This window comes from Lichenostomus cassidix, chromosome 14, assembly GCF_008360975.1.
Source record: "Lichenostomus cassidix isolate B80296 chromosome 14, HeHo_3.0, whole genome shotgun sequence".
In the NCBI taxonomy this organism is placed as follows: Eukaryota; Metazoa; Chordata; class Aves; order Passeriformes; family Meliphagidae; genus Lichenostomus; species Lichenostomus cassidix.
In genome coordinates this window covers 8,952,085-8,971,575 of record NC_139495.1, presented here as the reverse complement: position 1 = coordinate 8,971,575, position 19,491 = coordinate 8,952,085, and the positions used below count along the sequence as shown (strand labels likewise).

The 19,491-nt window shown below is 35.9% G+C and overlaps 1 protein-coding gene across 1 annotated transcript in view; it reads right to left on the bottom strand.

The window, feature by feature from the left end:
* The window catches only part of SNX29 (sorting nexin 29), a 100,137-nt gene that overhangs the window by 53,628 nt on the left and 27,018 nt on the right, over nucleotides 1–19,491 (bottom strand). Inside the window, exons 14-18 of the mRNA XM_085074807.1 lie at nucleotides 13,748–13,830; nucleotides 10,753–10,859; nucleotides 5,929–6,045; nucleotides 5,107–5,162; nucleotides 4,468–4,549 (exon numbers count right to left, since the gene is read on the bottom strand). Of these exons, the coding sequence (XP_084930933.1) occupies nucleotides 4,468–4,549; nucleotides 5,107–5,162; nucleotides 5,929–6,045; nucleotides 10,753–10,859; nucleotides 13,748–13,830 (445 nt within the window). The remainder of the gene's footprint in view (nucleotides 1–4,467; nucleotides 4,550–5,106; nucleotides 5,163–5,928; nucleotides 6,046–10,752; nucleotides 10,860–13,747; nucleotides 13,831–19,491) is intronic.

The following is a 19,491-nucleotide window of genomic DNA, read 5'->3' as shown; positions in this document are numbered from 1 at the left end:
GTGGAGATTTATTCTTTATTTATTCAATAAGATCTGCTACTGGCATTTCATTTTAAACAGACAATCTGCTATTCTCCACAGGAATAATCCAGAATGGGAATAACCCATAACAACTCCATGGTGAACAGATTATAAAATATGCATTATTCGGTTACTATTTTATATTCTGAGAAAACAAGTGAAAAAAATATTTTTAATTGAACTCAGTAACTGCACTGAAGTGCACATCCAGCTTTAATTAGCTTTTCCCCCAAAATTTATACACCCTCTAATTGTTGTAACACTCCCAGCTGAATGATACAGATCTGTGGCTCTGTTAATTTTTAAGACAGTAACAGATAGTGCTAAACTGGGGCGCTGAATTATCTGCTGCTCACAACTGTCCCCTTGAACTCAGCCATTCAAATTGAGCATAAAATTTGGCTACGTTTCCAGAGCTTGTTTTTAAATCCTTGAGATTCATAAGCAGTTAATTCTGCCAGTTAAAAATTTCTGCAAGAGTGCAGTGTAGCTCGACAAATACAGAGGTCTGATTGAAATTTCCACATCTAATAGGATTCATTATAAAATGCTGCTTGCTTTCAGACTCCACAGTCTTATTTCTGAGCTTGTCCAGAATCCCTAATCCTTAACAGAAATTAAAGAAACTATTTGATGGATGAAACTATGTGACAAGTATGCTGGTGCTGGAAACTTTTCCTGCTATATTTACTGAGGAGCAACATCTGGGTTTTCTTAAGGATGAAAAATGCACTGATTTTGAACATGTGAAGCAGATGTTAACATGACACAAAAAGAAATGCTTTGAAATGCCCTTCAAAACAGCATTACAAATCTGCATTACATTTAAAAACATAAAATTAAATTTTAAAAAGCAAGCACAATAACAAAGTTCCTGCAGGAATCTATTCTTATCCTGTCCAGGTCAGGCCCTTCTGATGAGCAAATTAACATATCATTAATTTCTTTTCCTGGTTTAAGAAGCACAAGTACAAAATTGGCATTGATTTCAAAGAGGCACAGCAACCCATATTTATTTCTCCTAATTCTTATATTCTTCAGAAGCATTTGTAAGTCCACAAAAACAGATAACAGATACTGTTGAACTTATAGGCTCAAAATTTTCCAAACTACTTGATATGCTCTGCAATTCTTTCCACCCTCCTTTGGCCATTTCCAAGGCAAGTGATATGTACACAGTAGTTTATTTTCTGCCACAAATACCTATTTATAAGCCAAAAGGGACAGAAGAGGCACAACAATTCCAAAGTGCATCAACAATAATTGTGGCATAGCAAGTCTCCCCTGGCACAGTCCCACTCTCTCCATCAAGTGAAGTGCTCCAGAGACACAATTCCAAATCAGCAAAGGTTAACAATGTGGCTCATTAGAGGAGGGGAGAGAAGGACAATCTCTTTGGCTTTCTAATAATAGAAAATGCAGAAGGAACCAAGCCATGTCAGAAACACATTCATGTGAACTGCATTTGGAAAAGCAATGACCAAGGTTCATGCCCTTTTGTAACACCTTCAGGTAGCAGCAACATCTTACCTAGACAGTTTTACACATATGATCTAATTTTCAGTCAGGTTAAGCACCTTAGGGCTAATTTCCAATTAGCTTGAAGCACAATCATAAGCATTTAGCATACCTAAAAATCATGCTTAACCAAATCAGAATTTCAAACTTTGCCTGTTCCAACTGGCACATATTAGCTTTCTCCGAAGTTCCTTTGACACTTCTTTCTCAGAATTAACCAGCATAAACAAGAGTCAGTTTTTACATCTGTTCACTCAAGTACTCCCAGAGAAATCTGAACTCCAAAAGTTGGTGGTAATGATCTAACTCACACCAACATTCTGCAATATTGCTATTTGCCTTTACATTGGTATACCACAATTCATTTCTCATGCAGCTGATACAAAGAGTTATACATGCATTTTAATTTTCTGCCACTGGAGAAATAAACGATAAAGCAGTAAAAATAATGCTTATTATGAATAAAAGGACTCTCAGAAATTAGCTCAATCATTTCTCCTAATTGCACTCCCAGCCTGGGTCTGTTCAGTACATACTGGTAGCCTGGTAAATACCCTCTCCTACAATTTCAACATTGAATCAAATTCTCTGTAATCAGGAGCACATGTGTTGGCAGAGATTTAATAAGATAAATGCACAGTGCTGGTATTGAAGCTATTCTGAAGTTTTCTAAATTAATGCTTTCCTGGTCACTATAAAATGTAAAATACATATTCAGCAAGCACATGACTACATAATTGATCAGAGATGTGGCACTTACTTCAAATGTTTCATACAGAATTGTTTATGTCTATTTGGGAAAATACCTCTTTTTCTCAGGCACAGTGGCAGAAAACCAGTGACTTCTGTTACTGAGACCAAAAACTGGCAGGAATGATACTCATGTATTCTTCCATAAGGAAAGATCTCAACAGATGCCATGATCAAAATTTAACAAGAATTATAGAAGTTTTAGGTCACTTCTACAGGTAACTCTTGCTTGCTTTTTCTCTTAACTATTAAAAGACAAAGTTGAGCAAATGTACAGCCATTCACTGGAAAAATTCTACAGCAACCTGTGCTGTTCTGTAACTGAAGACAAACTAGTCTGACTACACTCTATGTCTGTTCTAGACAGCTATATTTAACTTTTCCCATTAAAAAAATCTGTAAACTGATAGTGTGAAAATATAATGAATGGAGCATATTCAGAAGAATTTGTACATTTTTCAAATATACCAATAAACAGAATTTAGCATGCTATGAATGCCCAACATTATTACTTTATTCTGTAGGCATAAAAAACCTAGTAAAATTCTCAAAATTGTCTTTTTGTAGATTCAGAATTTCCAGTATTTTAGAAATATTTTGCTTCCTTTTTTTCCTGCTCTCAAGAGGCTTAGCCTTCAATTACAAATTCTTTGTTTTCCATTGGTGACAAGCAACATCCAGCCCTCTGCTCACCTCAGCAGATTTTGAGTAAAGTTCTGAACCTCTTACAAATTGGGAATTAGTTTATCTCATTTTTCCTTTTGAATGTGCAGAACACCCATAGTACACGTGAATTCTGTATATTTTGCAGACTTTCACGATGCCACTTGTACAGTGATGTTCAGTCAAACTGCATGACAAATATTGAGCTCCTCAGTAACCTAATTTGATACCAAGTTAGAAGTAAAATTAAAAATACAGTAAATTCTTCAAGGAACTCACAGAAGGGATAAGGCTGATAAGGGACAGTTGGCCATCTGGTCCAACCTCCCTGCTCAAGCAGATGAAAAATAACACAGAGCAACTTAGGAAAGAAGCAGGAGAAACCAGAACTTTTCTAGTGGTCGTGGAACTGCAACATCATTAGAGTAACAGGTGGGGTGAGATATAGATGCTTTTAAGAATTTCTGTGTTGGCAGACGTGTGTCTGGGTTTGAGAATGTGCAGCCAGTGACAGCAGAGTGGAGAAATATGTGAAAGCCAGAAAGACAAAAATAATCACAGTTGTCAACAAGTTAGGTTTCCACACACCTGTGCATCTGAATTTGATTGATTATTCAATGCTTTTGAACAAATTACTAACTGTTCCCATCCTGGTGGCTTTTCTTTCCATTACCTGAAGCCTTATTTTTCATTGTCTTTTACTGATCGAAAGGTGGGTGTTTTCCTGTATTTTTCAGCTACCTGCCAACACTTCATAAATGATTGAAAATTCTACAAAAAACATCATTCAGAGTGAGAGGAATGTTAACAAGTTTCAGCTATCTGGTTCAGAACTAAGTACATGTTGCTGAAACAAAAGTGGAGAAATTTTGCAGCAGCTAACAATCCACAAATAAATACCAACAGCCTGGGACAGCACATTAGAGAGTGTTTGAAATTCACCCTGCTATTCTATCTATGGAGGGTGTCACTTGGTTCTGAAACCAAGAATCCAGGAATCAAGGAACAGAATAAAATTTCAATGCTTCAACTACTAGTCAGACTAGAGCACAAACCCCTAAATTCCTGCCTGAGGCAGAACACAATGCAAACATGTTCAATAACACATAGCAAAGAGTTGTTTCATTATTCAAGATGTTTTCAAGTGAGCTACTACAGTAAACCACATCTGTCTGTCAAGCAACACTTCTGGTCATTGCCATCCTCAAAATTGAAGAAAAACATCTACATGCACATTGAAGAAGGCATTACTGACTAACACTGAATTGCTGCACTCCCTGACCAATGGAGCCTCCTTATTAGCATGCTTGTAAAGTATTAAACTACTAAAAGTCAACCCTCAGAATATGCTATTTGAATAATCAACACAATGCTATGGATGAATATATATGAAGTTACTGCTGCTGTTCATTAGCTGATCTCTAATGAAATTATACAGAGAGCTTTAAATTATTAAAATGTGCTATTTCAGTCAGAAACTTTTCCACAAAATCCCTGTTAAGCTGTCTCACTTACCTGATAAACATGGAATGCATTGGCAGCTTTGCCACGCAGGAAGACTGAGGGAATCCAAACATTAATAAGAGCACGATTTGATCTGAGGAGAGAGAAAAACTTAAAATAGGGAATCATATTTATGGATAAGAATTGCAAAGCAACTACAGCTAATGATTTAGATAATGATCAAAGTGATCAATGAAGCAACTTAACATTTCAAATGAAGTGGCAGAAAAATTGGAGTTCTGCCTGAACTTTTTGTATGTGCTGAATCTAAGTGTTCCCTAAAATTAACTCAAGTGAAACAATTCCTTCCGCAGGGTTTCCGGGGTTTTTTCCACAGCATATATTTGACAGCATTTGTTTATACATACGAAACAGAAATAATTCATTTCAACAAAGTCAACATTTTGAGCCACAAACCTCAGCTAAAGTTTGTTAAATAACAGAAGAGCACTACACAGTTATGAAGAAGCCATTTCCATCCACTCTTCGTCATTCACCTCCAAATTTCTATGATTCAAATACATCAGCTACATTTTCACCCCCTCATCCACAAAAGTGAGATTATTAGTTTAACTACTAAAGGCAAAAATCCAAATCACAACCCTCTCGAATGGGCTAACAAGAGAAAAATTTGTGAATTATGCAACTTACATTTCAAAATCTGACAAACTCTGATCTTCAGATGTTTGACTCAGATCTCCAGGGACCTATATTTACAATACAGAAATAATTTCCGCACACTGGTTATTATGTTTTCAATTAAGAAAGCATAATATTATAAGGAAATGACAATTCAGCATTCAATTTTATAAGTGCCAATAAAAATTATTACTGACAAACAATAAAACAAAAACAAAATCCTGCAAGAGAATTGTGAACATATCACCCTCGTGAGTCCTTCATGTTAGAATTTGCTACAATTTGGGGCTTGTAAAAGCATGTAATTCTGAAAGATATAAAAAACCCAGGAAAGAGCAACATTATTAGGCCTTTAAGAGCAAAGGATGCTAAAACAAAGTACTTTCTGTGTATAAGCAACTCACAGGAAAATACAAAGCACATAAAACTGACTGTTCGCTTTCTTTTACAACCAATTTTCCATTAAGGGAAGGACACATGATCATTTAATTTTAGCTGTGCTCTTACAAAACATTATATAAGTAGAAATACCTGCAGAATCAAAGGAAGTAGCAGTTGTTAGAAAACAAGATTGCAAGAGCATTTAGAACTGGAACAGCAATAGCTCTTTAGCTTGCTTTATAGCTAGAATAAACATAAAATGATATCTTTTTTCCTTTAAAAGGAAAATGTAAAATGTAAAGCATAATCTAGAATAGTTAAGAGGAAAGGAATTGTGCAGAGCCAATTCTTCCCAGATGTGTTATTTGTCACAAGCTAATAGACACTTCAGCATGAGGAAGGTGTTGGAGCCTATTGCAGAGGGACACTACAGTGCAGTGACCAAACACTCACCGGCCCTCGCAGATCAATCAGCTCCTGTCTCATCTGGGACACCAGAGCTTCCTTGGCCATCAGAGCTCGGTGCAGCCTCTCGTTGAATTCAATCAGCTCCCCATGCATTTCAGCCACCTGAAAAGCAAAGCCAAGGGATAACTGGGTTCTGAACTGAAAAAATAAAACAACCACACTCTTGAATCTCTTACTTGTGTATCAATTTTTCTTTACCATACTCTCCAAGTACTGCTAATGCATTAGTTTGAACTGATCACTAAGAACAGACATTGCTATAATTTTGACTCCTGATTTGAAATGTAGTTTTAAATTCAATAGTAGTAATGTAGTTTAAATTCAATAAATTAATATCCTATTGATATTAAATTCAATAGGACAAAATACAACTTAATGTCAAATTTTATTCCTATCAGGCAAGATCATATGACAACTGATTCTAATAAAATACTCATTAACTTCTGTTCTCAGTTTAATTCTTTGATGAATGCAGCCCTCAACAGGTACAAATTAATAACAATATTTTCAACTGGGAGTAATGCAAAATGCACAAACTGCATTAAACTTTGTCAATAATCCACAAGTAATGTATTCTGCCCCCTTACTTGGAGTTTTAATAGGATTGGAGCTAGAAGTCAATCACTCCAGGCAAATCCGTGAGAGGTCAAAGGAGTCTAAATACCAGAGTTAGGCTGTGGCACAGGTTGTTCTCACAGGTAAACAGAGTGGTCTCTTTGGACACAAAGTGTGGCTGTGTTCTGCATTGTAAGTCAAGAGAGCATCAAGTGATGCAGGATGTTTCTGAGAGTGCCAAGGGCTGGGGGACTGACAAGGCTGCAAAGTCACAGCAGTCAGATGAACACAGTGGGCACTGCTGGGCCCCTTCCAGCAGGCTGTCCCAGCAGAATTCTGAAACTTGCTCCTCAGTTACACCAGCTCCTGGAATCCCTCCTCATATCCCCACCCAAAGCTCAGAGAACAGCAGAGGCAACAGGGCAGCAACATAGAAGCACAGTTGAACAGCATGAATTTCAATCCAGACACCTTCAACAATAGCACAGGAACTTGAACTACTGCCAAATCTCTTAGGAGTTCACAGTTTCCCTTCTGGAAGCAGTTCATTACTATCTGTGAATTTCATTATTTCCTTTTCTTAAATTACGCTGCCTTCTCCCTCTTCCCCAGGGGAGTTCCCCAAAATAAAGCAGTTGAATTCAGTTTAATTTAGTGCCTGCTTTTAATTTTGTGCTTTGTTCCACACAAACCTGTATCCTTCACATAATCAAAGCAAACAGGAAAAAACAGCTTCTGTTTGACAAGCCACAACCTGACAGCATTGATTAAAATTAAGAAATAAAAATAATTTTCCTGCTGTGAATTTCAGGTGCTCTTTTTCAGGTGTTCTTTTACAATTTCTTTTTATAATGGGGAGTCCTCAAATCCAGTAATTCATGACTGTAACGTATAGGCAAAAAAGAACTAAACTGAGCCAACTATATGCTAGAGAAAACAGTAATATAATACTATTAACTCTAGATAACTTCTTTTCCATACTAGCTTAACCACTGATTCTAACTTAAAGTGAGTGGTGTAACACAAGAATATCAGGTTAATATTAACAGGTCACTGTTAATTACACAGAGCCTGGGCTGGAAGGCAGAACTTCCTTCACTTCATGTACAGAGACACAGCACACAACTAGCTGCAAATTCACAGAGAAAAGCTGCAGAAGTGCTGTTGACTGTTAATAAAAAGCAATGTACAAATGTATGAATGGATACAAAGATCAGTAGTTTATACATTTGAAATCATGCTTGATTTTTCAGTGCCTGTCTCTACCAGAAGAACAAAATCCAGACTGATACATGACTGTTTTCTCTCCCTCTAATTTAGATGTCCTTGAGACAACTTTCTACTTGCAGACTCGATTAATATGGAAATTCAACAACTCTTTTAAAACACTACAAGTAATGCAAAAATTTATGCATCCCTAGAAAAGTTAAGTAATAAAAAGGAAATTTAACAGCAAATAAAACAGCAAATCACTTGTTACATGTTATCAAAAGAACAACTGTCAGGTATCACTTATTAGCAATTACTTCAATACTTCTCCTTGTCAAAGCAAAATGCATTACTATCACAGCAAATCAAAATGAGCAATGAATAACAATATTAAGTTCCTCTAATTTTTCCTTCATCAAAGTCTGCTAAAACAATAAAGAAGTCTCCTTATAATTATATCCTTTCAGTTTCATTTTATGTCATCACATTTTCCTTTCCTCCATCCACACTGAAGCTTAAAAAATAAGTTTCCCTACTGGGACTTCAATCATCTTCACAGCTGTTTTTCCCCATAACAATTTGCTTGAAGCAAAAAAATAAAGTATAAATAAACTAAGTTTCCCTTGGACAGAGGATCACTTAGATTTGTTCCTTCCTATACAAGAAAACTGTTTAAAGAACCCAAATCCTTCTCATGAAGGTGAAGTGAGGCTAATGTACACACTTGAGGCTCCACACTAAGAGAACTCTAAAGCCCTGTTGACAAAAGAAAGCCTAAGTGCCTGAGAGCACTGCAGCTCCACAGCCCAGCAGGACCACATTTGAGAGCAGCTCCAGAGAAATGACACAGAAAATATTAGTTCATGTTTCACAGCAAAGGAGCAAGCAGTTAACTTAAACCAGGCTAGGAATGTTTCACTAAGCATGGAATAATGCAATCTATTTTGGAAGGACACACTTCTAGATAGAGAAAAAGACATTTAACAGCAATGCAACAATAAAAATTAAATAAAATTAAATAAATAAAAATTAAATCTTGAGTGGAACTCAAGACTTTTTTTTAATATAATTTGCAGCAAAGACTTCATAGAAGTTTTTTGCACAAGCCACATCTGAATTAATGCCTTTTTGTCAGGTATAGGCATTTTTTCCACGACAGTCACAAAATACAAAACATGTTTCCCAAGAAACTTGAGACAGAACTGGAAGTTGCTTCCTTTTGCTCTTAGTGGAACCATGGGTGTATTTTTCCCATGAGCAGATTTCCTTTTCAAAAATCACTGTTCTTCTACATCTTTTCCTCAAAAGAATCAAAGCCAAAGGTCTGCAAAACAGAGCAGGTATCCTATTAAATATTAATAATTCTGTTTTTCTACAAGCAAAAAACAGTAAAACTCAAAATGGCAGAGATAGTTCCAAAAAATCTATTATACAGCCATGAAATGCTCCATCACTGCTTTCTGTTTCAAAACATCCACTTTCTACTCTTGGTATTTCCATCTGCAAACAAGTTCTTTGGTCCGAGACAGACTGAAAAACCACTTAAGAATAGGGTTGGCATTGTGCTGCTTTGGTTTGGGTTTGGTTTTGTTTTGTTGTGTGGATTTTTATTTGGTTGGTTTTTTACTATCACTACAGAAGATAAGCACAAGTCAGGTTTCATCAAAACCAAGTGGAAAATAAGCTGCAGCTTTCATCCCAAAATAAACTGGGAACTGTGCACGTTAGATGAACTTCCTATTCACACTCACAATCATTCCCAGTCATTGTCAATTGTGTCCAATCCTACCAGTGTTTACTGAGACTAACACTGCATGCCATGCTAAGAACCTTAAAGATGGATTTTTACAGGGGTTACATCCTGGTTTGGGTATGGGAAGATATTGCTGAAGACTAATAAGTGAAACAGATGCAGCCTCCCTCTTCCCAATGGGATTGGCAAGGAAATTTTTCCTGTGGGTTACATCCAGAGCTGTGTCACCACTGACAGCCACAAACTCAGAAGTGTCAGCAAGAAACTCCTGACCATGCAGAACAAACTTGAGACAACTAAGGAGACTTTCAAAGCTGAAGGTGATTTTACCTGTGTTCTTAATTAAGATATTCTTTTGATAGGTAAGAAACAGAGGAAAGGAGTCAGAAGAACTCAACCAAAGGTAAGTGTTAGGGAGAGAATTAGTTTCACATGGCCCTGTGAGAAAAGGATAACCAAGTATAAATGTTTTAGAAGAACTGCACTAAGCTCTTTGATCCATGACCTGCATTTTCAGTCATCTTCATGTTAATCAGTTAATGTGGGTATCCAATTTCAGGGTATTTTGGGCAAGAGAAAGACACAGAGAATTGTTTTACTTTTTATAAAAATGTTCTTTTAATATTTAATAGGAGATATGAGTATTAGATATTAAATTTCATTACTTTTGTCTTGAAAATAATCTTAATTAATAAATTTAGGATGAAAACCTAATCAATCTTTTTTTTTTTTCTTTTAATGAATTTTACATCAATCTTAAAAGTAAATCTTGCCTCAAGAACTTTTTCTAACATGGCCATATCAACAGAAGTAGTAGCTTCTATCACACATTTCCTTACTGCACTATTCAACAAGCAATACAAAAATGAAACATGATTTGCAATCAGAAACCAGCATGAAAGCACACAAAAAGCTACAGCTTTCACTACATCCTCATTTTAAATAAAGCTAAACTGCCAACACAGCCATGCCTGTAATTATGTACTGTAACTTAGATAAAACCTCAAACCTATTGTCTGTGATGCTTTCAGCTTCACCACCACCAGTTAGAACCTTATGGAACTTGCTTATCTATTAAAACTTCATTTCAGCATCAGAGTATAAAAGTGTACACCTGTTAGAAAAAGTACATTCAATTATGTATTTTTCTTTTATGTTTGAAGAGAAAAAAAATCAGATTTATCTTTACATTCCTGGGGGAATAAAATAACAACTAAGCAAAGAAACTATTTAAGCTTTAAACATTGTATTACAATTACAATTCTATAAAATCTGGGCAGTACAAACTTTACCTCAATCAATTTCCTTTCATAAGAGCTGGCCAGTTCCTCATTGTTTTCCACTTGCTTTTGCTCTGGAATTGTAAATTCACCATCAGTGCTCCAAATGTTTGGCAGAACTATAACAAAGAGATGCCTCAAATTAAAAAGTTAAATTCCATAAACATCCAAGTCAACCTGTTTAGAAATAAAAACTCTATAAGAAACAGTTATTAAAAGTATTGAAACAGAACATAATATTAAACAGTATTACAAGCACTAAAATACAGCTTCTGCAGGGAGCTTTTTGTGAGTAGTATTTAGACTGGGATTTTAACAGAAAAAAATGTGAACCAAAAGCATTCAGCTGCTCTGGGACTGCAGCTAATGTCTGTATGTAGTACCTGCAAGTCCTGCCCAAAGTCTTTTAAAACTAAGCCCATGCTTCTCTAAGAAGCCTTTTTTTATACCTGGCTTCCAAAATATCATTTCATATTACTTGTACAGACTGCTTACATATCATGGAAATTACAGAAAATACAGAAATTCATCCAGTATTTAATGGTTTTGCATCAAGCAGAAATCAGCTGTCATTCCCTTGCTGACAGTTAATTGTCTAATTTATTCCTAGAAACTTCCAAGAAGGGAGATCTCATGCTTCCCTGCACAACCCATTTAAATTTAAGTATTCTTCTCACAAAGGTTTTCCTGATAGCTAATCAAACTTCCTTCACTTGCCATGTCAGCCCATTACTTCTGCTTTTACCTGTAGTGAATGAAAACTACAGTTTATTCTGTTCCTGTTCCCAGCTATCTTTTATGGATTTGAAGATCGCTTTCAGGCCTATTCTAAGTAAATCTCCTCCAAGTTACACAAAATCCAGCTCAACTTTTCCTCACAGCCCATGAATTTCTAAGAAAACAAGTGAACACATAAAAGTAAAGCTCTAATAAAAGAGAAGTTGAAGAAATGCTTTCCCCATTTCTCAAAATCTGAACTATGTATACAACCACTATAAGGTAGATAGGAGAGACCATAATTTATCTGACTAAATATTCTTGAGCCTGGGAACTGATTTTTGCTTTGAGGAAGAATTTAGAAGTTTATTACTTTAAGTGAATTTGAAAGCTATTTTAAGATCTTTTTCTTGTAAATGTTGCTTCAAGTTCTTCAGCCAGACTTCTAAGATCAGCATTTTTATATAAATATTCTATCTAAGCAGGTTTGAAAAATGGTACAGAGCCAAATCCTGCTGATGGCTGAGAAATCAAGATGCTCATTTATTAAATATTTAAATACAAATATCAAACTGATCAGGCTAAAGCAGCGATCACTCATTTTGAAAGCTGATAGTTCTGACTTTTGGGTAATTTACTCACAAATCACATTTGCTGAGTGGAGTTTTTTGGCCTTTTAAGTCACCACAAGGCAAAGTATCAAGCTGAGTTTCATTTATTATTTTAGGAAACTATTTAAAAGCCATATTCAATATCATTTGATCTGATTATTGTAGCAAACATGTAGTCTTCATTATTTATAGTGATAAAAATAACAGCAGAAGCCAAATTTATTCTGACTCTTTCAAAATAGAGTCACAGAAAATCTGTGTTTTACAGTCCACAATGCATTAAAGACTTTTGTTTTGATACCATTCAGAAAAAGATTTATTATCATTAAAACTACACGTTATTTTTCAAACCATGGGTGCAATAGTTTCTATAAATCTGGAAAAAGAAAAAGCTCCTTTTGTTTATTTCCTTTTTTGCAGTTAGTTCTCAGGGGTTATTTACATGCTTCTGTACTTTGAGTCAGAGGCCCCAGTACTACTAAAACTTGACCTAAATTTTCAAGGGCACCTAAGGAAAAAAAATTAGTTTTATAAAAATAAAATATGTGAAGTTAGAATGCAAGAAAAATTTATTAAAAATATTGCATGTTGCTGAAATTTATTCTGGTAACTAGTGATAAATATTATAGAAAATTACTGTGGATAGATTAAATATCCTTCCAGCAAAAAGTATACATGTTTTCATTTTTAGAAATGTTGGTACTGTTCCATCCCCCCTTTTCATCTATAAAATCTGACCATCCTACTCAGTTTCTATTCTTATCACTCACTAATCTCCATAATTTTAACATGGTGGAATATAGCTAGCCTAGGAATATTTTTTTTCTTTTCCTATAATTATACTCATCATGGAAACTGTCACTACCTAATGAAGGATAATTTCTGCTATTATAGGAAGCCTAAGCGATGGTTTTCGTGAATAATTCTTAATATGAATCACTACACTCCAGCAAAGTCGGAAGCAAAAACATGTGTTCTCACTAACAAATATCCTTTTAGGGATGAATGAAGCTCTGAAACTGCAGAAAAGTGCAGTCACTAGCCCTTAAGAGCAGTAGTATTCATTCATACAGCCACTTACATGACCAAAATATTCACAATTTAAAAAAACTGAACAGATGGTGCCAATTTCTGAAAACCTCTCTGATCTCTCCAAGCACCTTCTGCAACCAGTGGAAATAGAGGTCCCACCAGGAGAGGACTGGGAGTCAAGACATCAATTCATCCCCTCACAGACACCTCTGTCACAGACCAAACAGGTAAAACTGCTGATAACTTCACTCATTATCTTTCAGATATAAAATCTGCTCATTACTACTTTGTACAGAGTCTATTTCACACAGGCTGCAAATACTGATCTCCAAAACAACCATATAATCCAGAGAGACTACATTTCTTTTTATATTCCAATATCACATTAATTCACAGATTTTTATTTGAGCTAAATTTTCATCTGACTGCTTTTTCTGGGAAATTTCTTATTGAAGAAAATAAGACCACCTCACCTACTAGAAAATGCTCTGTAAAAATAAGTACAAAAATCTACATCAGTATTTTTTGCAAAAGGAAAATACATCAAATATGTTATTTTCACTACTGGGACATATGCCCTCAATGGCAGCATACAGAAAAACAAACCTTGTGCATGGATTCTTCTCCCCTCTTTATTTTATCCTTACCTTCCACTGTTTGACCTTCTCTTCTGAGCATCTGGACAGCTCCTACATACTTCTTAAGTTGCACTTTTAGCACCTCATTTTCTCTATTGATTCAAAAAACAGAATAAATAAATATTACTGTTATCTCAAAATAGATGAAAAGCCCTTTTCAGTGGAAACAAACAGACTGTTATAATAAGCTTTACCTAAGTTGTGTCACCATGATGAGAGGAAAAATAAAGGCTTACACATTAAATAATACATCAACAGCACAGTACCAGGAAAATTAGTTTTCCAGAACCACATAAATACATCAGTGAAACAGATTATCTCATCATCAAAACCTTTCCATTGTTTAATTTGGATTTTCTACACTATGCTATACTGATGGCAAACAAACTATACAGCCTATCTAAATCACTATTCAATTAAAACATAAGGATGGGATATTACACAAGGAAATTCACGATGGCCAATGTAAAATGAGATCATATTTTACTAGTCTGCAACTATCTACTTTCAAGCAAATAATTCATCTTTAGAAATAGGCTTCATCATTGTAAGAAAATGGCAGCACTTCAGCAACAATATTAAAGGTAAAAGTTTTCCACAAACCACTCCTAAATGAAAACCATATGACAAGAAATTTAGGTAATCCCTTAGGCTGTCATATTTCAGTGCCTGTGCTTTGGAGAGTACAAATATCCAAACTAGGAACTACCATGGCTCCACTTAACAACATTAAGCACCTTAGCTTATACAAAAAGGTCTCCAACTGATTGAATTTTAAACAAAGCTGACAAATCACATATCTGAAAATTGAATTACCTGTCTAAGCCCATTCAGTTAAGTGAGTACGACAAAAATGTCTATAATGAAGAAACATAGCTCAAACATACTGCCAGACTGTGAATTCAAACAACTTTTATTCTTCTTTAAGAAAGTATCAAGGTAGAAATAGGTAGGTCCCACAAATGCAGCACATCACATCACAAACAAAAACCCACAACTGTTTAGACAGAGGAGAGAATTGGGTTGGCCAAGGCTGTGCTCCAGGCACCACGGAACCTGGACATGTAACCCAGCACAGAAAGCTGTAAACAGGTGAGACACTAAAAGAAAAGGCATTTTATTTGTGGGAATTTATTTAAGAATTACAAGTATTCAATATTAGAAGTATTCAATTCACATGCAATATATTTGATGGTCCTTATCATACTCTCTCTATAAATACATACACACAAAATATACATATATTATGTATATACACACACAAACTGCTGTTGTGAGCAATGCTATACTGCTCCTATAAGAAGCCTTGAGTGTTACTATATTCACATTCTTATGGATTTCAAGTCAGCTTGCTGAACTTTGTAACCTCAATTTTACTCAGCATTTTAGTAGGAGGTTGCTAAATAATTGAGAAGCTATTGATTGCTTGACGGTTGAATTTTAAGCATCCTTGATGATTTAATGCATTTGATATTTTTCATTGCTGAGACTAAAATCAGTTTTTCCACCAGAGACAGATGCTGATATTCAGGTTAAGGGGAAAAAAACATTAAAAACACACTGTAATCCTATATACTATATTAAAACAAACCTAAATAATTCATTCACGAAGAAACAATTCTATGACAGCTAAACAAGAAGGTTTCTCACCAGAAAATGTCTGCATGAAAATAACTCTGCTCAGTTAAAATATATTGAATATTAAGGATTCTCATGAAATAATAATGTATCACCTCATTTCTCCATACAAGAATAGACTCTTTGCCTTCTGTCTATACTGAGATGCATTAAAAAAATCCATTTTTTACTATTGTGCCTACTGACTTAAAATGGAGACAGTACAGATGAAGTTGAGAAAGCTTTTCATTCACTTAAGGTTTTTGATATAAGACTGAAATTCAAAACAGGATACTATGTCCACGTTACAATTTTCTAATAGGCCTCTTTATCAGCTTATTACTTCTCATTCTTGGAAAAAACAAAATCAAACAAACAAACAAAAAACCAAACTACAAGAATCCAACAGATGTTAATGTTTTGATAAATTATGATTTTTAGGAAACGCTAAAAAGGTACCAAATAGCCAAACAATAAAAAATGCTGCAGGAATTAAGAACTAATTGAAATGAACAATGTCTGTAGAATCTACAGCAGAGGCTCAGCTAGAGGACTTCCAGAGATGCCTTCCAACCTGAATGATTCTGCTATTAGGAGATTCAAGATCACAGTTAACTGTGGTCAAATACACCCTAAATTAAATGAGGAAAATGAGAACTGTTATTCACAGAAGTGGAAGTTGAACTACATACAATATAATGTGATTATATAATAAAACCACTCTGCAGAAGAAGCTGTAAGGAGGAATAATGGGATAAACTGAACTGCTCGTCACAGGCTGGGGCTGCAGCTGAAGCAGAGCCATCCCTGAAACCTTCTCCCTGCCCGGGGCTCACTCAGACATGGAGGCTGGGAGGTTATCACCTGTTTAGTTCTTCTCCTTCCTCCTCCCCAGGCTACAACTGCTTCCCTTCCTCCTGCCCTCACTGATGCCCTGCTGCCAAATAATCTTTCTCATCCACTTCTTCCTCCTGCTCCCTCTTGGAAGCTTCTTTATCCCTTACTAAATAACTGACTTACTGTATTTTCTGTGTAAAAGAGCTACTGATGACTTGTGACATGTCACCAACTAACTAAGCAGGAAGAAAAAGTAATTTATTATAGGAATATTCAAATAATTCTGCACAAGCAGGAACAAGAGATATTTTTTTCCTCTCTCTAAGACGCTGCTTAAGGGAAGTGATGGAATCATTTCAAGATGCACCACACATCATTTCACCCATCGCTGAAGGGCTACGGCTGTGAAAGAAGTGTTGTAAAACAGAATAATAGAAAATGCCAAATCCAAAAGCAATGTGGTTCAAGTAAGACAGACAGTAGATAGAGGAGGCAGATTAGGTTACAGAATCTACAGTAAACAGGAGAAGTAGAAGTGTAAGATAAAGTAGAGCCAAATTCTCATCCCCCGTTTCCCTACACAGTGCATTTTCATCTTCTCTATCTGCTTTTCTTGCTACAAAGCCTGTCCTTTGTAATATGCTTTCCTCCAACACTGCTGAATATAGTCTAAGAATATGCAATCTGAGATTATCCAATTTCACAGTCAACTTCAATAAATTTCTTTGCCTTGCAAAGGGATGTAATAGTATTCCACACAGAAAAAAAGAGTCTCAATTAAAAAACTTTAGTATTGCCAAGAAGCCACTGGCACAATATGTCCATGCAATTTGAGAAAGGTTCATTGATAAGGACAAAAAAAACCCAAACAAAACAAAACAACCATAAAAAAAACCAGATGACAATATTGTACTACAATATTACACTAGATAGACTATTGAGTGTATTCTATCAGAAGACTAGGAAATAGGTTGAACCTGTGCCTGCTCCTTTTGGAACAATATAGTAACTGTAATGAAAGACCTATTCAAATATTTCACATGGAACAATGAGATTACCACTACTTGAAACTAAACTGACCTAAGACTTTTTCCATTTTTCACAGAGAACTTGGCAAACTTGGGAAAATGTCTATCAGTAAACCAGCATTTTGTCTGGGAGGCCAGAGACTCTTGGGAGAGTCCAGGAGACCAGCTGAATAATTGCAGATTTCCAGAAGCCATCATTTCAGCACTGACTGATGTGTCACTGAAATTTGTGTTCTCAAAGCCTTCAGGAAGCTATTTATGTCAAATTCTTCAAAAGAGCTTTGGGGAGACACATAAATATCAGCTCTCATAATCTGAAAAATATTCATTCATCAAATCACAACAGTCACATTGTTACTGAATGATTTCCTTGCCTTAAAATATTCAGAGCGTTACAACTGAGGAAAATTTTCTGCTCTGGTCATGTGATCAATTGTTTTCAAGGGAAACAGTGAGATTTCTCTCCTTCAATATATTTGAAACTCATTTCCTCTTACTCACCTAGTGTATTATGCAGCACTCACAAAGCAATTCCAAACTTTTTGTTACTTCAGATTCTTTAGATTATTCAGCTTGATTAACTTCTTGGTTTAAAAAATTATTTATTAAAAAAATTACTACTCTTATTATTGCAGCAGCATCACCTACAGCATACAAAGTGAGCCAACAAAAAATTTAGAAGAAAAACCTATATTCCAGGAAAACTGCATGCAAAGTTTCTTATGTTAGTATGCTAGAAAATGAGTTGCAATGAATCATTAAAGAAATGCCTCCCAAGCCCAAAGTAACTGGTGACACATGAATTTATCATGCCTAGGCAGCTCCCAGCACTGTTTTTATCACATGACATGGCAAGCTGACGTTCAGAAGAGCAATCAACACAACACACCCATATAGCAATAAGAGAAATTACAGACTTCTTTAAAAACACCTAGTTAGTCCAAGTGAGCATCTCTGCAGGTCTTGTTATAAAAGCTCCTTATCTGCTCTTTAAAGAGGTATGTGCATGACAAATATCTGATTCACCCATATGTCACTGCAAATTCTAAAACTGTGGGGGAAGTGAGTCAAAAAAAATGAATATACAACTCCTATAACCTGAAACATGAATATTAAATGATGAAGTATTTGCATTGTCTCTATTGCCTTACAGCACTTGAATGTCAAACCCACTTATTCATATCTCTCCCTCCCTCAAAGCAAGTATGGTTTGATGTGGCATCAAAAGCAGAATTAGTAGCATCCTAAATACCCTTTTTTTAAAGAAAGCTTCATATTTACCATTTTCAAATAGGCAAAAAAAGCTTATAGGAATCTCATCTGTAGTACTTCGTGATTGACACTGAACACTCTGTTTTCTGCACACACAGGCAAACACCTCTCTCTGGGACAAGGCAGATTATTTAACTCTTGGATTGTTTGTTGTTTACTATACATATGAATCACCCCCAAGATCTTACACATCATGGTTACTCTAGAGCTTATTTTGAATTTTAAGAAGAAAAATCACACTATTACAGCAGCATTTACCTTCAAAAGTCTTTCTTACGCTGAATCCCATTTAGACGAGGGGAGAGATAAATTCTTTCCATTTAACTGTAGTACAAAGTCAAGCTGGAGGAAAATCACTCCGGGGACCAAAGTTGTTTAACACCTTCATTAATGACCTGGATGCTGGGCCAGAGCACACCCTCAGCAAGGTCACAGACAACACAACACTGGGGAGCAGAGAGACACTGAGTGCTTGTGCTGCCATCCAGGGGGACTGAGACAGGCTGGAGAGCTGGACTCAGGAAATGTCTGTGAAGTTCAACAAGGGTAAATGCAGAGTCCTACATTTGGGGAGAAATAGCCCAAGACACCCAGACAGTGCTGGAGGGCTTGCAAACAACTCTGAGGGTCTGGGAGCCCTGGTGGACAAGCAGCTGAGCATGAACCTGCAACACCTCCTTTCTGGCAAAGAAAGCCAAGAGCAGCCTGGACACCACCAGGAGCAGCATTGCCACCAACACTGCCCAAAGGGGCTGAGGAGTCTCCATCTGTGCAGATACTCAAAATCTGACTGGAAATGGTCCTGAGCACCTGTTCCAGCTGATCTTCCTAGAGCTACAGGAAAAACAGTTGCACCATTTCAGAACTTGATACTTGCCTGTTGATAATGTTTAGCAACAGCTATTGCTTATGATAGGATTTTTAGTCCTAAATCACTTATGCTCTTCTGCAAACATAGCTACTTGAAAATTATTTCTCTTGTATGCAGACTCTTTTATT